The sequence below is a fragment of the Pollachius pollachius genome (genome assembly GCF_949987615.1).
Source record: "Pollachius pollachius genome assembly, chromosome: 3".
Classification (NCBI taxonomy): Eukaryota; Metazoa; Chordata; class Actinopteri; order Gadiformes; family Gadidae; genus Pollachius; species Pollachius pollachius.
In genome coordinates this window covers 7,423,778-7,444,713 of record NC_136936.1, presented here as the reverse complement: position 1 = coordinate 7,444,713, position 20,936 = coordinate 7,423,778, and the positions used below count along the sequence as shown (strand labels likewise).

The 20,936-nt window shown below is 53.8% G+C and overlaps 1 protein-coding gene across 1 annotated transcript in view; it reads right to left on the bottom strand.

Moving 5' to 3' along the window:
- sptbn4b (spectrin, beta, non-erythrocytic 4b) overlaps positions 1-20,936 on the bottom strand; it is a gene marked incomplete at both ends in the record, with an annotated part of 45,109 nt that overhangs the window by 1,352 nt on the left and 22,821 nt on the right. Inside the window, 16 exons of the mRNA XM_079732952.1 lie at positions 2,531-2,808; positions 3,194-3,254; positions 3,599-4,770; positions 5,879-6,075; positions 6,799-6,883; positions 7,273-7,411; positions 8,052-8,296; positions 9,964-10,098; positions 11,406-11,651; positions 12,036-12,240; positions 12,695-12,825; positions 13,915-14,193; positions 15,294-15,383; positions 15,845-16,069; positions 17,573-17,836; positions 19,686-19,766. Of these exons, the coding sequence (XP_079589078.1) occupies positions 2,531-2,808; positions 3,194-3,254; positions 3,599-4,770; positions 5,879-6,075; positions 6,799-6,883; positions 7,273-7,411; positions 8,052-8,296; positions 9,964-10,098; positions 11,406-11,651; positions 12,036-12,240; positions 12,695-12,825; positions 13,915-14,193; positions 15,294-15,383; positions 15,845-16,069; positions 17,573-17,836; positions 19,686-19,766 (3,833 nt within the window). The remainder of the gene's footprint in view (positions 1-2,530; positions 2,809-3,193; positions 3,255-3,598; positions 4,771-5,878; positions 6,076-6,798; positions 6,884-7,272; positions 7,412-8,051; positions 8,297-9,963; positions 10,099-11,405; positions 11,652-12,035; positions 12,241-12,694; positions 12,826-13,914; positions 14,194-15,293; positions 15,384-15,844; positions 16,070-17,572; positions 17,837-19,685; positions 19,767-20,936) is intronic.

Here is a 20,936-nt window from a genome sequence, read left to right as displayed (position 1 = left end):
GGAGGTGGGAGGAGGGAGGAGCGATGGCGGGGAGACAGGAGGAGTCAGAGGGAGGCTTGTCTTCCCTCTTTCTCTCTCGCGCGCTCTCTCTCTCTCTTTAGGGTCGCTCTCGCTCTCTTTCTCGCTCTCTCTCTCTCTCTCTCTCTCTCTCTGAGCAGTGCTGCACTTACCTGGCCGGAGCGGGCAGCTGGGTGGGGGTTACCTGAGCGGCTGGGATGTAGGTGGACATTATGGGCTTGGCAGAGGCACCGGGTCGAGGAGGGAGCACGACACAGACGAAGGAGGGAGGCGCGGGCGGACGAACACCAAAGGGAGGAGTAGATGGAGGAGGAGGATGGGGGTGGCGGTGGAGGTGGGTGGAGGAGCAGCTCATATATGACTTACCTTGGAGGAGAGGAGAAGGAGCAGCCGGCGACCGGGAGGAGGCAGGGGAGGAGGGGAGGAGAGAGACGTTTGGTTAATGGCATTCTGGGTAGTGTCGCTGGCCGCATACAGAGTGGCAGTGGAAGAGGCTTTACATACTCGCTGCGTTCCCAGGGGAGTAGAAGACTTATTTGAATTCAAATGTTCTTTAAGGTTCTGGAAAACAATGTATTTACTGGACAAAGTGGCCTTCTAATGCATCACGTTTTTTTTAACTGAATAAATGGGGTCTTCATGGGAAAAATCAACGTGCATGTAAACATAGTCTGCCTCACGGTGACGACAAGTAACACACAGGTCTCGATTCTCTCTTCCCCCCCCCCCCCTTCCTGGATCGTGATTGGAGGAGAAGCTGTGACACCTCAGCTCCTCTCCTCCAATGACTTTCAAAGACGGAGGGGAGAAGAAAGACAGGATACAAGAAGACATGGGGGGAGAGAGGGGGGAGGGGGGGGGGTGAGCTCTCTGGGGGAGACTCCCGCTGGTCAAGATGAAAGCCGTTTGGTGCTACGCTTTACCTTGGCATGTACATAACGGCGGTTATGTACATCTGACACATTCATCTTGTGAAGCCCGGAGGAATGCCATTTCAGAAGCACTCATCCACAGCCGGGAGGGATGAGTCTTTAGCGCTGCGTGGTCAGCCCAGCCACTAGAGGGCAGTGCAGGGAGAGGCCAGGCTGCTCAGAGGCTGTGGCCTCTAGACTGAGGTCTCTCAGCAGGAAGCAGGCGGATGCACGGCCATCTTGCGCAAGAGTGGGGTGTGTGTGCGTGTGTATGTGTGCGTGAGAGTGAGTGGGTCGTCGTCAACGGTGGTCCTCCAGCCTTCAGCGTCTGTCCACCCCTCTGCATGCTAGCTTGTTAGCTAGCTTGTTAGTCCGCTTGTTAGCTAGCCTAATAGCTGGCCTGTTAGCTAGCTCGTTAGCAAACTAGTCAGCTAGCCTGTTTGCTAGCTTCTTAGCCGGCCTGTGAGGTAGCCTTTAAACTATCTACTAGTTAGTGGGCCTGTGAGCTTGCCAGTCAGCCAGCCTCCACCTTCGCTGCGTGAAGGGATACTGGTGTGGGGTTAGGAGGAGTCGTTGGCTTCATGCATTTAGCTCTTGCAAGCAGGGAACTGTCTTGCTTGCTACTGGGTGCATTTGTTTCGCTGTTGGCTACATGTTCTGATGATCCGAACACTTTGAATGAATGAATCTATTTTGAATCTACTGACAAAGTATAATTATGTTCAACATCATCATACCACTGAGATATGGTTCAATATTAAAATGGATCCATTTGAATGACATATGCACATATATAACCCCAATCATTGGTCGATACATTGGATGCGATACGCACACATATATACTGTCAAATGTTTTAACCTCAACTATTGATTACCTAGTCAGTGTTTGGAACCCAGCATCCGGGGCGATCAATATGTAACCAGTAGAACTATGGTGTGACCTTACTTATTAACCAGTGTCAGTCATGCACATTCTAACATCTTAACAGTGCGATTGCCGTTTAACCGCGTTAGCTTGTTAACCTAGCATGCCTACGCCATGCCCTGGTCATCTGACTTGAGATCACGAAGGAGGGGACGCTGACGTCATCAGAGTCAGACAGACAAGGTGAGAGAGGAACTGCAAAGTGACCCGGAAATACTCATCGGGTGACAAGGCAGCAAGTCACTTAGTTTACAGGTCGCACAGGTTGGAGGGAATTGAATTGCACAGAAACAATGCAAGTTACTCGTCCGTGCTCTGACCATGTTAACATAACTCATTTCAAAATGCTTTGCCTAAAGGTGCTCCATCAATTGAGCAGGCGCCAAACCGCTGGGTAGACGTTAAAGAGGGACCAAGCACTGAAATAAAACCACAGCAACTGTGACACCCTTTGGCGAAAGAGGGTAATGCAATTGCTTTTGCGTTTATTGCTGTTCCTACAGTTTGATTTCGATTTCAGTGCACGGCCACTCCTTCCAGAAAATAACGTTTCCCCCCCAGGCAGCCTGACAACCTTGAACGTCTGAATCTGGTGGCGCCAGCGTCCACCACCTCCTCCATCCTTCCCACAGCGAGAGTACAAAAGCCTGGCCGCGGTGACCCTGAATGCCCACCTGTTGGCGCTCTTCTTCAGGGTCTCGATGTCCAGCTTGCGGAACAGGAAGCCCTCGTGGTGGGCCGTGTGGCTCGGCACCGTCGGCACCGACGGGGTGGTCTGGGCCGGCGCCGACCGGGACCTCCGCGCGGTCGCCTCGCCCGGCTCCTTGGGCCGCGGCCGCCGCCGTGGCTTGGGCCGGTCCCGGGCTCGCGGCCGGTCGGGCCGGGAGGAGGAGGACTTGTTGGAGGTGGCCTCTCCAACGCCGTTGGGCACTGGGGCGACCTCGCCGCGCGCCTGGCGCCCGCAGAGAGGGGGGAGGTGATTACAGGATTGTTAACGGGAATATCTAATTAGGCAATGCAAGGCAACTTTATTTGCATGGCACTTTTCATACACGAGGCAGACTCGTGTATTGAAACATAAAACATGAAATAAAATAGGTAAGTAAAAGAAAACAAAGGCAAAGATTTAAGCAGAAAGCCAAAGCAAACATAGGCCTACAATAAAATAAAGTAATAAAATAAAATAGATACGTAAAAGAAAATAAAGGCAAAGTAAAAGAAGAAAATGCATTGTAGAAAGTAATGTGTTTAAGATTTAGCAGAAAGCTAAAAACATAAAAGTCTTCTCTCGTTTAATGTTCATAATCTCAAGTGTAGCATGAGTCTGGGCTTCAGACCTGCGCGGCCTCCCTCTCCTGCAGCTGTTCCACGATGTCTGCCAGCGTGGACCGCTTCTCTCTGTGGGCACAGGGACAAAGTCCTCACGTTTAAACGGTGCCGTGATCAAGCTGCAGCCTGTGGGCAGGGCCTTAGGTGGCAGAGAGGCCACAGCTTCCTTAACAGTGGCTGGATTCAAGGAGCTGGATGTTGACTCTTTCAGCGGCCCAAGATGCACATTATTATGTTTTAAAACAACAAAATCCCGTTAATTGGAACCGAGGGATCCATCTTGGCTCCATAAATGAATGGTTTGTTTAACCGTTCAAAGTAGAAAGTCAGTAAAAAGGAGAGAGTGTTACGGTTGAGCTGCGTTGAACAGCCAACTATCTAGAGCTAATCCTGCCGGCTGAACGCAGTCTTACCCTCCACCGGACTTCCGGTCCGAGTGCTCCTTCCCCGTTTCGTGTTCGCTGGACTCCTGCTTCTCCAGCCGGTGGCGGTCCCGGTCCCGCCTGCGCCCCTCGTGACCTCCTCCTCCACCTCCTCCTCCTCCTCCTCCTCCTCCACCGTGACTCCCGCTGCCGTGACTCCCGCTGCCGTGACCCCCTGCCCCGGCCAGCCCCCCGTGGCCCTCCTGCTCGCTGGAGGTCTGACGCTCCAGGGTCCGGCGCTCCCGTTCCCTCCACACCTCCTGGGGCAGCTCGTCGCGCCGCGCCTGGATCAGCTGCTCGCTGGACAGCTGCCGCTCGATGCGGGGCTCCCGCGGCTCGCCCCGGGACTCCCTGGGCTCCCGGGCGTTCTGGACCTGGGGCTCGGCCTGCGCCAGGGGGTCGCTCCGGGTGGCCGCCCGGGACCTCCTGGCCGGCTCGCTGTGCAGCCGCTCCCTGACGGGGTCCTGCAGCACCACCTCCGCCATCACGGCCACCTCCCCACCCCCCGTGCCGATCTCCCCAAGGATGGCCTCCCTCTCGCGCTCCCTCTCGCGGGCCTTCTCCAGCCGGCCCGCCACCAGCAGCGGCGTGACCACGTCGTCGAAGCACCTCATCTTCGGCTGCCGCAGGTACGGCGACGGGGACGCCGGGGCCTTGGCCTCGGGCGCGTGGACCAGGAGCGTGGGCGGGGCCGAGGTCACGTGACCGACACACAGCGCCGCCTGCTCCCTGGCGGTGAGGGCGCTCTCCCGCGCCTGATTGGCCGAGACCATCATGGCGGCAGTGGCGATGGAGGCGATGGAGGACGGGGCGGGCTGCACCAGGCCGGCGGCCAGCCCCCCCACCGGGGCGCTGTGCCGCGGCTCCAGGCCGTGGTGGCGGTAGGCGGAGCCGCCGCTCAGCACCGGGGTGTAGCCCGCCGTCGTGGCTCCCAGCCGCCGCGCCAGGGGGGAGGGGGAGGGGGTGGGGGGCGTGGCCGGCGAGGGGGAGGGGGGGGAGCTGGCGTCGTTCTGCTCGTAGATGGTCTGCCTCATGACGGGGGAGAGGGGGAGGCGCGGGAGGGTGGCGGGGTTGGGGGCGGCGTCCCGAGGCTCCAGGAAGACCTTGCGTCCCAGTAGTGGGGTGGGGGGCAGCTGGCTCTGCTCCGCCCGCAGCTTCTCCACCTGGAGGCAAGGGGGAACCACAAGAACCCAGTTCAGCACCAGCAGAACCAGTTCAACAGCAACACTAACCAGGTCAGTCCCACTAGATCCAGTTCACTACTGACAGAAGCAGTTTAGAACCAGAGCCAGAATCGAGGTTATTTCAGACTCCAGTCAGTAAGCGTCCGTTCTTTCTACTGTTATAAATACAGATGGTAAAATGTGCTTGAGAGTGAATTCCTCAAAGGTTGTGTGTCGCTGATTCAGGGCCATATGCTGTGAACAGCACCATTATATACAGGGTCAGGTGAGGGACTATTCAGTAGCTATGTGAGCAACATACTTGCATGTGGAACCTCATTCTCGCAGTGCGACCTCAGCCCTGCGCTGATTAATGAATCGCACTGTAAAGATAAAACGTACGAATGTGCAGAGTCACGGCTTTCTGCTCGAATCTGCAACAATTCCAGATGTTGAAAGGTGGACTTGGTCGATTTTTTCACTTACAAAATAGGAATATATTGTATATATTCAGGGCATTTATGTGTAAATATATAATGAGATGACACAGCAATGCTAAATAATTATTTAGGGGCGGAAGTATTAAAGGTAATAAAAACAAAACTATGTTTAAATACAAAACTATGCAGAACTCTGACCTTTTGAGGTTGTCCCATTTTGCTTGAATACTTAATAATGATCAACACTTTTGAGTCGTCTTGATAGAAGTGTCTGCTAAAGACTGAACCTGTTTCTTGTACCAACATGGGCACCTCACCCCCCGCTTGTCACTCACTGGATATCATCAATACTAGATCACATGCTTTGGCCCCCATTGCAATCCTCTCCCTTGATAATGAACTGTGACAGTGATTAAGTGCTTTACACGTTTATAAATTGACTTGACTTTGAGCCTTGAAAAGCGCTATAAATGGAATGAAATTATAATATTAATATGAATTAACAATAATTATATCAGTAAATAATTGACATAGTTATTTGTATGCATTGACAGGGAGGGTTCACACTGATAACACCACAGTAACGTGCCAAAAAGGAACCCAGCCATCGAAGCCCGTAGAGTAACGTCAACGCATTTGAAGGGGGGGGGGCGGGGGTAACCCGTTACCGTGGTGATCCTGCGCAGCGAGCTGAAGCGCTCCTCCCAGGTGGCGGCGGCCTTGCGGAAGGCCTCGTGGCGGCGGATGAGCTGCTCCACCTCGTCCACGCTGGCGCCCAGTTCCTTGCTGCTGATGAAGGGCTCCTGGGCCGTCAGCCACGCCTCGGCCACCACCGCCTCCTGGGCGAACTGGTGCACCTCCAGCACTGGGGGGGGGGGGAGAGAGGGGGGGAGGAGGAGGGGAGAGGAGGGGAGAGAGGGAGAGAGGGAGAGAGGGGGGAGAGGGGGAGAGGAGGAGGGGAGAGGAGGGGAGAGAGGGAGGGGGGGGGAGAGGGGGAGAGGGGGGGGAGGAGGAGGGGAGAGATGGGGAGAGAGGGAGGGGAGAGGAGGGGGAGAGGGGGAGAGGGGGGGGAGGAGGAGGGGAGAGAGGGAGGGGGGAGGGGGGGAGAGGGGGGGAGAGGGGGAGGGACAGGGGGAGGAGGGGGGAGAGGGAGGGGGGAGAGGGGAGAGAGGAGGAGGAGGGGGGGAGGGGAGGGAGAGGAGGGGGAGGAGGGGGAGGGAGCAAGGGGGAGGAGGATGGGAGGGAGAGGGGAAGGAGAGAGGAAGGGGTAAGGAGGAAGGGGGGAGGGGGGAAGAGAAAGGAAAGGGAAGGGGGAGAGGAAGGCAGGATGGGGAGGAGAGGGTGGGGATGAGAGAGGAGGAGAAGAAAAGGGGGGAGGAGAAAGGAGAGAATAGATAGGATGGCAGTGAGGGGTGGAGGGACGAGGAGGAAAGAGGAAAGGAAAGAGAGAGCAAGGGGAGTAGGGGAGAGGAGAGGAAAAGACACGTTAAGTTTAGGTTTTGGTAAACCTCTACTATAAACATGTGACTGAATCTAGCTCTTTCTGAGTGGGTGAGTGGGGAGTGTGTTGGTGTGTGTTTACACTCACAGTGCTGTAACGCCTCCCAGTGTTTGTCCCACTTCTCAGACAGTTCGTGTTGCTTAGCAACCACCTTGTCCAGCTTCTCCTTGATCTGAAAATGCACGCCAAGAGTCGGAGAGATCATCATCTCATATAATTTATCATACGTCATATTATACAAGTTTTGTCTGATGGGATATATTTATGCAGTAGTTTTGCATATCATCTCATAGCGTGCCTTATATTCATTCTCTCTTTCCATCTTTTCTCAATTCAGCTTCAACAAATGTCAAAACAACCCTGCCTGTCTCATCTCCCATAATCTCTTCTAGGTTCTCATCTCGTTTCCTGCTTCCTCTCCTGTCTCCTCACCTCCTCGGCGGCAGGGTTCCTGAGGCCGTCAGGGTTCCTGAGGCCGTCAGGGCCAATGCCCATGTCCCCTAATCTCATCTCAGAACTCATCTTGTTTCCTATTTCCTACTTCCTCCCCTGTCTCCTCACCTCCTCGGCCGCGGGGTTCCTGACAGCCAGCAGGGTCTTTCCCATCTCGATGCACTCCATCAGACTCCGGCTGCGGGCCTCCACCTCGTTCTTCAGGCCGTGGTGGTAGTTCATCAGCACCTCCACCGACGACACGTCCCTGTGGGTCCACCACCACCACCACCACCACCCCAACCGGGGACACACAGCAGATGTCAGTCACCTCCCCAAACAGCCTCACTGACTCAACCTTCTGAATAATACCACTAGCCTATCAACCCTACGCTATCAACTCCTGGACGCAGGGAGAGACGATACGGTCATGACTGTCAGGGTGTGTTACGTGATGAGTCAACGGTGCATATTGTGCAGCATGTGATGCTGAACACATTCACCCACACGATCGCCGTGAGACGAGGAAGGTCTCGTGTTGGTCTCTGAGGGTTTGGTTGCATAATCCTGGCCTAGGGAACAGCGACGCCAGGTAAACATTGGAAGTCATTCCACAAACACGAGCGGCCGCAAATGAAACAGAAGGGTCAATCATCTTTTTACATTTGAATTCTAGCTCATTTGTCATAGCAATAATGAGAAATGTCATTATTTATTTTAGTATTTAATTTTATTTTATGACGATGCACTTTGAGTCTGCCTCGTGTATAAAAGAGTGCTGTATACGTAAAGTTGCCTTACCTAGTCTCTGGACACGCAGAATACATTTTGTACAGGCTTCAGGGGATATTGAACAATGGTTCAGAAGCATAAATACATCATTTGAGGATAAAGTTGTGATGCCCCACCTGGGCTTGTCTCCGGTGTCGATCTGGCAGAGGATGGAGTCCATCCACATGAGCTGGTCACGCACCATCCCGAAGAACCGCAGCTTGTCAGTCGCCGTGGTGATCTGCACCCGGCACTCCTCGCAGTAGGTCAGCAGCTCCTTCCAGGTGAGCATCACTTCCTGTTCGCGGCAGGCGATGGCCTCCGCCTTCTCCCCGGCGTACACCGTCCTCAGCTGGGCGGCGCTCTCCTGCAGCTGGCGCACCTGAGGGCGAGAGAGGTAGAGAGAGAGAGAGAGAGAGAGAGAGAGAGAGAGAGAGAGAGAGAGAGAGAGAGAGGATAGAGATAGGGAGAGAGAGAGAGGGGGGAGGGGGAGGTGGAGAGAGATAGTTAGAGATGGGGAAGAGAGAGAGGGGAGGAGAGAGAGAGTAAGAGACGGAGGGGACAGAGAAGGATCCAGAGTGTGGGCGGAGAGAGAGAGAGATAGAGAGGGAGAGTGAGGGGGGTAGAGAGAGGGGGAGAAAGAGAGATGGATAGAGAGAGAGGGAGACAGGCGGAGTGAGAGATAGAGGAGCGGAAGGAGAAAGAAATAGAGAGAGATGGAGAAGGGATTCAGAAAGAGATTCAGAAAGAGGTGGTTTAGGGGTCACCTATAAAACATAACACATATCACACAGTACAGAAGCAAAGTCAAACATCAGTCAAAATACATCAAAACCCCCCCCCCCCAGCTGGTCTGAGCGGTCTGTCACTGGGGGTGACGTGGATCACAGCTGCTCTCCTGCGTCACACTGCGTAGTTTTGTCGCGCGTGTCGAAGTGTCTGCAGCAGCCAGGTGCAAAGTCCCAGCCCGGCGCTCAGTGTAGCCGTCAGAAGAAAACAACAGCCCCGAACAGTACAGTGAAAACACAAACCAAAAGTGTTTTAAGCAAAGAGGGCATTTATGCCCGGCACACCTTTTAGTACTTTAGTGGAAAACGGAAACGAAAGCAAAAACAAATGGTATCTTGATGAATGGTCCAGCAGACCAGATCTACTACGGGGTTCATGTGCTCCACCTGGGACCGTGTTTCAAAGCGGTAGAACCTGGAGGAGGGCACCAAACCCATGTCTCTGTTCTCTGGAGCCACAGGGTAGAACGCCGCCCACTGTGTCTACAGGGATACCCTGCAGGGCGCTTTAGATGATGTGTATATCCCGTGGGGTACTACGTCAACTGCCTTCCCACAGAGGTTTCAATCGTACGCTACATGCGTAAAATGTTTAACTCATTTACGATCGCCTCGTTGGGGAGGTTTGTGTGGGTGCTGTTCGATGAAACACCTTGTTCCCATGATAAAGATCATGGGAACAAGGTGTTTGTTGGATTGTCACTGGGTTAGTGAATTCACTTCAACATAGTATCGTTTTTCCTTAAAGGGGAACGGTCAAGCTTGATATTTTGGAATATACGAGAGAACTGCTTTAAACTGCGGCCTGCAACATCCACTCTGTTTTCAGGAAAAATTAGCAGAAAACTCGGAGCACTGACATCATTGGACCGATTTTTTTGGTTCTCCATTGGTCTGATTGAAAAGGTTATGTCCATAACCTTGTCCTCCGCTTATTTATATATATATATATATATATATTTTGTCATTTAACACTGCGGAAGTTAAATACATTGAAAAATAGAACAGCAAACAAAAATAATCATTAGATATTGACGTTGAAGCATTCCCGTCTTATATAACAGAGCAGAGTTTGCCAGGGCCCCTTTAAGGAGCGGTCTCAGGCGCTGCGTCTCAGGCGCTGCGTCTCAGGCGCTGCGTCTCAGGCGCTGCGTCTCAGGCGCTGCGTCTCAGGCGCTGCGTCTCAGGCGCTGCGTCTCAGGCGCTGCGTCTCAGGCGCTGCGTCTCAGGCGCTACGTCTCAGGCGCTGCGTGCTCCACACCTGTGTGACCAGCAGCTGGATGTCCTGTTCGAAGCTGTGCATGAGGCGGTGCAGGGAGCTGGTGTTGGCGGCCCCGCCCTTCAGGGCCCGCACCTCCGGGAGACGCCGGTGCTTATCCTCGATCTGGGCCAGGACCTGGAGCGACGCACACACACACACACACACACACACACACACACACACACACAGACACACACAGACACACACACACACACACACACACAGACAGACACAGACACAGACACACACAGACACACACACACACACACACACACAGACAGACATAGACACACACACACAGACAGACATAGACACAGACACAGACACATACACAGACACAGACACACATGCACACACGCACACACGCACAAACCCGCGCACGCACACAGACACAGACACAGACACAGACACAGACACACACACACACACACACACACACACAGACATTTCATTAACATTTGGGGCATTTAGCAGATGCTTTTATCCAAAGCGACTTACAAGGAGTACATTTGTCATTAGAAAGGGAAATAATATATCGCTGTGAGTACAGTAAGGATGTTCAAAGCACCAACAATCGTTAGGTTAACCCGTTCCCCGTATTCAACATAGATAGCTATGATAAGATGCTACATAACAAAGTACTGTAACTAAATACGACATACAATCAGTGCGTACATTAAGGGCCAGGACGTACAACAAGCAGGAGGGGAGGGACCTAAGACCTCTCTGCATAGCCATCCCGCCTATGCACACACGTACACACACACACACACACACACACACACACACACACACACACCCACCCACCCTCCCATACACACACACACACACACACACACACACACACACACACACACACACAGACAGACAGACAGACAGACAGACAGACAGACAGACAGACACATACACACACTGGAGATGAGGAACATGGCTGATGGGTCAGGGAGATCACATCCACCCTCTGCTTCAGTCACGGCTTCAGGCGGATCAGGGCTGAGAGAACGTCTGTTTCACCTCGGGTTCGATTCCCTGGTCTGGTGAACACTAGCTTGAGTCCCCTTCCAGCAGGATAACCCTTTAATTAACTCCTACGTTTCACTGAGCTGCTGGACTAGCTGAGTCATCCAGTGTCCAAATCAAAGTCCTAAATCTTTCACCTTAATCTGGGTTTAGGTAAAGACTTTCACCAGTTAAATTATACTCCAAAAAAACGTCAGTACCTTTCCGTTCATTCAAACCCCATCCACCATAATCCTGTCATGTACACTACAGCCCTGTCACTCTTCCCAACAACACCACCAATACCTCCTTCCAGCCCACCCTTCCAGCACCTTCTTCCAACACCACTTTCCAGCACCTTCTTCCGACACCCTCTTCCAGCACCTTCTTCTGACACCACCTTCCAGCCCCTCTATCCAACATCCCCTTTCGGCACCACCCACCTCGCGGCAGTCGGAGAAGAACTTGTGCAGCTGGTGGGAGGCGGAGAGCATCTGGGCGCGGGTCTCCATGAGCTCCAGAAGGTCGGCCCAGGCCTCGTTCACGCCGTCCTTCCACTCGGCGATGGTGGCCGCCTCGGCGTGGCCGTAGTCGATGAGCTCGTCCACCATCTGGTTGACGGCCGTCACGCGCTCCTGGCCCACGGCGACCGTCTCCGACGCAAAGTCCGTGAACTTCTCCTGGAGCACCTGAACGAAGAGGAGGAGGAGGAGGAGGAGGAGGAGGAGGGGGGAGATGTGGGGAGGGAGTGGGATGAGGCGTGGGAGGAGAAGATGGAGGTGGAGGAGTGGGGAGGGGGAGGAGGAGGAGGAGGAGGAGGAGTGAGGGGGAGGGGGAGTGAGGAGTGAGGGGAGGAGGTGGTGGAATGGGAGAAGGGTTTGAGGAGGAGGAGGAGGAGGAGAAGGATATGAAGGTTGGAGCGCGGACATGAACTCCCAGCCTTTTTATGAGGCGGCAAGGCTGCTCGATTATTTCAAGAGAATTCTCCAAACAAAGAGAGTTGCAGAAGAGGCAGAACCTCCACTCCTCCGCCACCACCACCACCAGGCGAGGTCCCCCTGCACGCCACCCACCGTGACGTGCTCGTAGTCCTGGCCCAGCTCGGGCGAGCTGGCCACCACGTCGCGCTGGGCCACCCACTGCTCCAGCTCGTCCACCTCGCGGTTCAGCTGGTACAGCCAGTACTGCTGCTCCAGACGGCTCTTCCGCTCGTCCACCAGGTCCTTCAGGGACACGTACAGCCGGTCCATCTGGGACTGCCGCCGGCTGATCTTCTCACTAAGGGGCCGGGGTAGAGGGCGAGAGAGGTCAGGAGAGTGAAGGGAGAGAGAGAGAGAGAGGGAGAGACGAGATGATGTTTGGGGAAGGTAGAAGTGGAGTAGGAGAGAGGCGTTGCAGACATGTTGGGGAGAGAGGGAGAGACGTTGAGAGATTATACATTTAAACTGTATTTTTGACTATTTCAACTCATTCATTATTTTTTGGGTGCTTTGGCAGTGTACATTGATAAAGCACTTTGTATCGAATTGAAATAGAGAGAGAGAGAGAGAGAGAGAGAGAGAGAGAGAGAGAGAGAGAGAGGACACTTTGAGCAACAAACATAATGGACGAGAGTGCAGAAGTAGACAGTAAACAGTAGTAGAATACTAAAGCACCAGTGCTAATGGGCAGATAGTGTTGTGTGTGTGTACCTGCGGGGGTAATGTGTGTGTGTGTGTCCCTATGAGCTCACCAGTCTGGGTGGCCTATCTCCAGGAGCTGTCTGCACTGCTGGGACAGCAGGCCGATGGTCTCGGCGTAGTCCTCGATGGTCTGCTCCAGGATCAGGTGCTTCTTCAGCAGCTGCAGGGTGCTGGGCTCATCCTGGGGGGGGGGGCACAGAACCAGGACCCTGATCAGCCCTACAGCCCGGACACTGTTCGGCCAGTCACTCTGGAGGAAAACACCTGCTAAAATGAGCAGAGGCTTCTTTTGGCCCGGGACACGTCACACGGAAGCAGGTGGAGGAGGAGGTGGAGGTGGACAAGGTGGAGGAGGAGGAGGAGGTGGAGGAGGTGGAGGTAGAGGAGGTGGAGGTAGAGGAGGTGGAGGAGGTGGAAGAGGTGGAGGTAGAGGAGGTGGAGGAGGTGGAAGAGGTGGAGGTAGAGGAGGTGGAGGAGGTGGTGGAGGAGGAGTTGGAGGAGGAAGAGGAGGTGGACGAGGTGGACGAGGTGGAGGAGGTGGAGGAGGTAGAGGAGGTGGAGGTAGAGGAGGTGGAGGTAAAGGAGGTGGAAGAGGTGGAGGTAGAGGAGGTGGAGGAGGTGGAAGAGGTGGAGGTAGAGGAGGTGGAGGTAGAGGAGGTGGAGGTGGAGGTAGAGGAGGTGGAGGTAGAGGAGGTGGAGGAGGAGGAGGAGGAGGAGGAGGAGGAGGAGGTAGAGGCATCTTGCCCCAGGATGCTTACTGGGTGTTTGGGTTTGTATTCTGACGGTACTGTAAACTCAATGAACCCCGGGCACACGGCAGACCCAAAGGGTTGAGGGAAGTTAAGAGTTACGCTACGGGTTAAGTTAAGGCTTATGTAATCATCCTTTAGTAGGAAACTAATTCCTCATCTTCAAGAGGAGAGCTGAGAGAACAACGGTTTCAGGATCTTACAGTTCTGCTGAAGTCAGAAGGACAAATCACCTCACAAAGTCACACACACACACACACACACACACACACACACTCCCTCTCTCTTCTCTCTCTCTCACATACACGCACACACACATTCTCTAACACGTCACAAAGGCGCAAACTCCCTCACCCCCCAACACACAAAGTCTCTTTATCTCTTACACACACACACACACAGACACGCAGACACACACACACACACACACACACAGACACACACACACAGACACACACACACACACACACACTCTCTCCCTCGCATGCACTCACACACAAACTCTCCCCCTTTCCCCCCACCTTGCCCTTCTCCTCGTTCATCATGTGCAGCTCCTGCTCGCTGAGCCAGGCCTCCACCTCGGCGGTGTCCGAGTAGTACTGCTGGGCCTGGTACATGACGTCCAGCACCAGCTGCCGGCGCTCCGTCTCCCCCCACAGCACGGCCCACAGCTGGGACATCTGCTCCAGCCCCGCCCGGATCACGTCCGCCTCCTGGCTGCGCAGGGTTGCGATCAGGCTGGCCCGCTCCACAACGTCCTCCACCCGCGACCGGTGGCCCTGAAGCTCCCTCTGCAGGGTCTGGGGGGGGGGGGGGGGGGAGGAGGGGGGGAGGGGGGGGAGGAAAGGTGGAGGAAGGGGGGGAGGGGGGGGGAGGAGGAGGAGGGGGGGAGGAGGAGGAGGGGGGGGAGGAGGAGGAGGAGGAGGGGGGGGAAGGAGGAGGAGGGGGGGAGGAGGAGGAGGAGGGAGGGGGGGAAGAGGAGGAAGGAGGAGGAGGGGGGGAGGAGGAGGGGGGAGGAGGAGGGGGGGAGGAGGAGGGAGGAGGGTGGAGGATGGAGGAGGAGGGGGGAGGAGGGGGGGGGAGGAGGAGGGAGGAGGGGGGGAGGAGGGAGGAGGAGGAGGAAGAGGGGGGGAGGAAGGAGGAAGAGGGGGGAGGAGGGTGGAGGAGGGGGGAGGAGGAGGAGGAAGAGGGGGGGAGGAAGGAGGAGGAGGGGGGGGAGGAGGAGGGAGGGGGGGAGGAGGAGGGTGGAGGGGGGGAAGGAGGGGGGGAGGAGGGTGGAGGAGGGAGGAGGGAGGGGGGGAGGAGGGGGAAGGTGGAGGAAGGAGGAGGAGGAGGGTAGAGGAGGAGGGCGGAGGAGGAGGAGGGAGGAGGGGGGGGAGGAGGAGGGGGGGAGGAGGAGGAGGGTGGAGGAGGGAGAGGGGGGAGGAGGAGGAAGAGGGGGGAGGAGGAGGAGGGAGGAGGAGGAGGAGGAGGAGGGGGGAGGAGGAGGGGGGGAGGAGGAGGAGGGCGGAGGAGGAGGAGGAGAAGGGGAGGAGGAGGAGGAGGAGGAGGAAAGACATATGAATGGAGTGTTAATTAAGGTAAGAAAGGTAACACTTTATTTAGTAGTCCCCAGAGGGAGAGGCAGGTGTGACCGGAACCACACAGGACAAGATTGAGATCAATAAGACAACGTTAATACAGATGAGATCACTAAAATTAGAGTCTTTGGAATACTGTGCCACTGTGACGCATTAACCTAACATGTTATTGAGCGAGTGTGTTACTGTCTTAAATGAACATCACGTATTCCAGGGTCACTGTAGTGGACGCATTCACTCAGTGATAACGTTGACAACTGTAAAGGAGGGACAGTTAGCCTTGCGCTGCAGTAACGGGGTGAAGCGGGTCCCTTCCGTACCTGGTTCTTCTTCATTAGTTGCTGGACGGACTGCAGGGTGGAGCCGTGCTCCTGGGACATCGCCATGGGGAGGCGCTCCTGGATCCACAGCTGAAAGCGCCACAATACACAATACATTACACACTTTACACACATTACCCACATAACACACATTTCACTCTTTACACACTTTAGACACTTTACAAACATGCCACACTTTGCAGTAGGAGAGGATGGACTACACCTATGCCCAGGGGCCAAAGTGAACACCTGTCGACAGCCAGCTGATGGATTGGATGATTTAGCAGTTACAGGTAGGTGCAGGGACGTTTGTTTGTGTGTGTTTATGTGTGTGTGTGTGTGTGTTTGTGTGTCTGTCCGGTGTGTGTGTGTGTGTGTCTGTGTGTGTGTGTGTGTCTGTGTGTGTGTGTGTGTGTGTCTGTGTGTGTGTGTTTATGTGTGTGTGTGTGTTTGTTTATGAATGTGTTGGTGTCTGTCCGGTGTCTGTGTGTGTGTGTGTGTGTGGTTTACCCACACTGGTGAGGCCCTGTCCCCGGGTCCCTCCTACTTACGATCTCGTCCTCCAGGTCTCTGCGGACCTGGTGCACCTCCTTGGAGGCCAGCAGGAGGCGCCGGCGCTCCTTCAGCGGCTCAATCAGACGCACCATCCTGGTCTCCACGGCCGCCTGGCGCTCGGCAACCGTCTCCTTCACCTTCCCCTGCTGGGTCATGGAGGTGGCCTGCTCCTGCAGTTCCCCCACCTCCCGGTACCACTCCTCCATCTGGCACTCCATGCCCTGGAGGAGGAGGAGGAGGTGGAGGGGGAGGAGGAGGAGGAGCAGTAGGAGGAAGAAGAGGAGGAGGAGGAGGAGGAGGAGGAGGAGGAGGAGGAGGAGGAAGGGGAGGAGCAGGAGGAGGAAGAGGAGGAGGAGGAGGAGGAGGAGGAGGAGGAGGATGTGATGGAGGAGGAAAAGGAGAAGGAGGAGGAGGAGATGTGGACGCGTTCATTAAGTCAATTTAGTATTATTTTTAATTGTTGCCATATTTAGTGCCCTTGAATATGAAACTGTTTAATACGCTATATTCGACATTGCGTTAAGATACATATTATATTTCTATTTTTCAGGAAATTACCAGTGGAAGTCAAAAAAAGAAAGAACTGGAGAATGGACCAAAAGAAAATGCAGAACTGTTAGTTTCAGTGAATTCACAATGACTACAGACCATGTAACGTATGGAAGGTTACCGTACCCCGCGGAGTGATGGATGCTGGGAAGTGGAGTTTGGATGGAAGTTAGCATGATGCGGTAAAACAGTGCTAACGGCGGCCTGCTAAAGGAAGCAGTAAGCGGCATGCTGTGGGAGAGGAGAGTGAGCCTGGTGAAATGAAAATGATGATGAATGATTAATGAATGGCGAGAACTGTGGACAGTGTGCAGGCTAATCCACTAAACTAATCCACCAAGCTAATCCAGCTCACTGCTAAAGGAAGACTGCCAAAAACAACAATTTATAAAACAATATAAATAACAATGACATCCATTTGAACTTTACTCTACTTATTTTGAATAGAGGGAATAACTGTATAGTGAGTTTAGATGAAACAAGAATAATTGATGAAAAATGCAACCACACAGGCATGGGTTAATTAAACTATACAGAAGGCTAATTGTTTGATCCTGTAGACTCAGGTCATGTCAGACGTTACATTTTATGGTAGTTTTATGAAGCAGGTTTATTAATATTTTTCAATCAAAATAAGAACAGCATGTGGGAATGTAGAGTGTATCAGTTGGCCTATACTATTATACACTATAAACTATATAATATATATTCTTGGCATTATGGAATCCGAAATGTGGAGCATTAACTGTGAGAATTGAAAGGATTGTCAAAATAAACTAAAATAAAATACAAAGGCTCATGACAGCAAACATGAAACATGAAATGTGAGCAAAAACATGTTAATTCATGTCGTATAACATGCTCACATGAGACCGCGTGGTCTCATGTGAGCATGTTACAGTACGACATGAATTAACATGAAACATGAAATGTGAGCAAAAACATGTTAATTCATGCTCACATGAGACCGCGCGGTCTCATGTGAGCATGTTACAGTGTACGACATGAATTAACATGTTTCTGCTCACATTTCATGTTTCATGTTTGCTGTCATGAGGGGGGGGGGGGGGGGGGGGGAAACCATGCTTCTGACCTGACACCATAGACCAGTGCACACATCCCATCATAACCCAAACCGACAGTGGCCCCGCAGCGCGACCCAAGCAGAGCCCGACCTGCAGTTTCTTGAGCTGCTTGTTGACGGAGGTCAGGTCCTGGCCACGGTCCACGTAGCACAGCTCCCCCTCCAGCTGACCCAGCCGCTGGTTCAGGCTGGAGTAGTTCTGCACCAGCAGGTCGGCCTTGTTGGCCTCGAACAGCTGCCGGGCCTTGGCCTGCGTGGTGGTCTCCAGGTCCTGCCAGCACTCCCGGATCTCTCCCAGCTTCTGCAGCACCACCGGGCCCAGCTCCGGCTTCTCCTGCATCAGCTGCTGGCCCTCCTGGGGGAGGACGGGGGAGGGAGGGAGGGAGGGAGTGAGGGAGGGAGGAGGGGGAGAGAGGGGGAGGGGGAGGGAGGGGGGGAGAGGGGGAGAGGGGAAGTGGGAGAGAGAGAGAGAGAGAGAGAGAGAGAGAGAGAGAGAGAGAGAGAGAGAGAGAGAGAGAGAGAGAGAGAGGAGAGGGGGGTAAGGGGGGGAAGAGGGGGAGGGAGGAAGTGTGAGTGAGAGAGAGAGGAGGGGGGGAGAGAGAGAGAGAGAGAGAGAGAGAGAGAGAGAGAGAGAGAGAGAGAGAGAGAGGGGAGAGCGGGGAAGAGAGGGATTGAGAGGGGGTAAGTGGGGAGGGAGGGAGGGGGGGAGGGGGGAGAGAGAGGGAGAAAGGGGGGAGGGAGGAGGGGGGGAGGGGGAGAGAGGGAGGAAGGGAGGGAGGGAGGGAGGGAGTGAGAGAGTAAGAGGGAGCGAGGGAGAAAGAGAGAGAGAGAAAGGGAGAGAGAGGGCGGTCAAAGGGATAGGAGAATAATAGATGTGCATGTTACAGCTAACTGCTGCCTCCACCAAAAACAGTTGAAATAAATTGTTTGGCACGAATTGTATTCATCTATCTGCGATGACCAATAGAACTGCTTCCAAATATAAACACACAAGTAAAAAAAGGGTGTATTACATAATTAACCAAAATTCGGCGTGAATCAGACATTAAAACACACATATGATTGATCTGAAGAGGAGAAAAAAACACAATGTTCCCGCAATAGCTTCCATGGAGCACACCATGATAAGTAGGTTGAATAGATGCCTCGGCTGCATGCTGCATGGAGCCGGTGCTACGTAAACTGGTTTCAGAGCACTCCCTCCTGCTACAATGCTAAATGAAACTGTATATAGCTGCAAAGGGCCCCATACTGGTAAATAAGACTGTGTGTGTGTGTGTGTGTGTGTGTGTGTGTGTGTGTGTGTGTGTGTGTGTGTGTGTGTGTGTGTGTGTGTGTGTGTGTGTGTGTGTGTGTGTGTGTGTGTGTGCAGAGAGAGAGGGAGAGGACCATTAAACATCACCGTATCTAAATGTGTACCAAACCCCCACAGACCTAGCTCTCCTTCTCACTCTCCCTCCCTCTCTCCCTCTCATCTCTCACCCCCTCTCCCTCTTTCTCCCCCTCCCTCTCCCTCTCTCTCCCTCTCCCTCTCTCCCACTCATCTCTCTCCATTCCCCCCTGTTTGCACCCCTTCTCGTTCTGTGTCCCCATTACTGATCTACACCTGCCTCCCCCCACCCCCATTTTCCCTCCCTCCCTCCCTCTCGTACCTCCCCTCCCCCATAATGAGAACATGAAGACCCTACCCCCCAACCTATTTTAACACAGCCTCCGTCAAGGCCGGTGTGTGTGTGTGTGTGTGTGTGTGTAAGAATTGGGCAGTGAAGTATACTGTGTGTGGGTATGTGTTGTCTCTCTCTCAGAGCTCTCCCTTTACTACCTGCTGTCAGGATAATCACCCAGTTCCATACATAATCAGCACAGAGCCAGCCGGCCCCCATCCCAGCATAACCTCTATAGACCCAGGGCTGGCACCCATCCCAGCATTACCTCCATACACCCAGTACCATAAGACATCCCATCTTAACCTCTTCACACCCAGTATCCTAAGACATCCCATCATAACCTGTGTTCACCCAGTCACCCACTCACAAATTGTTAAAACTGTAGCGAGGTGAATACATGAATGAATACGCGGCACGTTTATCTGAATCCAGAGTCAGCCAGCCCCAGACAGACAGCATCAACTGTTGTCTGGGGCCTCGACAGATCGGCCTTCCAACAGGCGGCTCGCACTCTGCTGGTGTGGCGGAACAACTGACCGGAGCGTCAGCTGCTGCCCGCCGGAGCGTCTGCTTCCTCCAAGGCCGGGTCGTCTGGGCCAGCGGAGACTCCCGGGGCCCCTGGGCAACCACGGGGCCCATGGATACAATGAGTATCCATGACAACCGTTACCGCAATTCAAATTTGTTGGATTTTGATATTTACTCGTTCAAACAGGGAGAACGATTAGGAGGGATGACGGAGAAACAGAGGGGCTGATTTGGGCGAAGACAGCATGAGGACGTGTGTGTGTGTGCGTGTGCTTGTATATCACAAGGTGATGTCACCCGTGAAACGCCGAGCCAACACACACGTGTGCACAGACGCACGTGCAAAGCAGTGACAGCCGAAGCGTTAACACAGTTGGGTGTGTTATACACGTGCCAGACGGAGCCCAAGCAGAGAGGACGTCTGTCATGGGATCAACACACACACACAGCGGTCTCCTCTAGAGCCAGACCCAATGAGAGGTCTCCTCTAGAGCCAGACCCAATGAGAGGTCTCCTCTAGAGCCAGACCCAATGAGAGGTCTCCTCTAGAGCCAGACCCAATGAGAGGTCTACTCTAGAGCCAGACTCCATGAGAGAGCTCAGAAGACTTCTGTCATGGGTTCAACACACGGAGTGGTCTACTCTAGAGCCAGACTCCATGAGAGAGCTCAGAAGACTTCTCATCACGGAGAGAGAGCGATAGGAGATATTCTGACGGCCATTTCTCAATATGGGATATGGGATAGATAATAAGGGGATGAAAGAAACCATGGTTTGCAAAGGATAGTTTAAACTGCAACATATGGTGTGTTTAAACAACACATAAATAATGCTAACTTTTATTCAACCAGAGAAAAAAACAGGCCCAACCCGTCAACAACATGACGTTTGGAACCCTGCCGGGAGGTTCTTGGTTCGATCCCCAACGTATCTGTAGTAGCGCCAGAAACCTAACCCCAGCCCTCCAGGCGTCGCTGTGACATCAGGCTTCAGCATTTCACTCACAGCTCTGCCCCTTACCCACAACCCCCACCCATCACACAGCTCCAGGAGAGTGTACCACGTAAACGCTCTGAGCTGCATGTTCCCACAAGACACACACTCTTCCCCAATGTAACGAGTCGGCATGGCGCGCTCTGGAAGAGTCTCTTCTCACACTGAGGCTGTGTTTCTAGCTAGGGGCTGAGGAGGGGATCTGGAGATGTATTACGGCCAGATTGGCGCAGATACAAAGAGATAAAGAGACAGAGAGATCCAGAA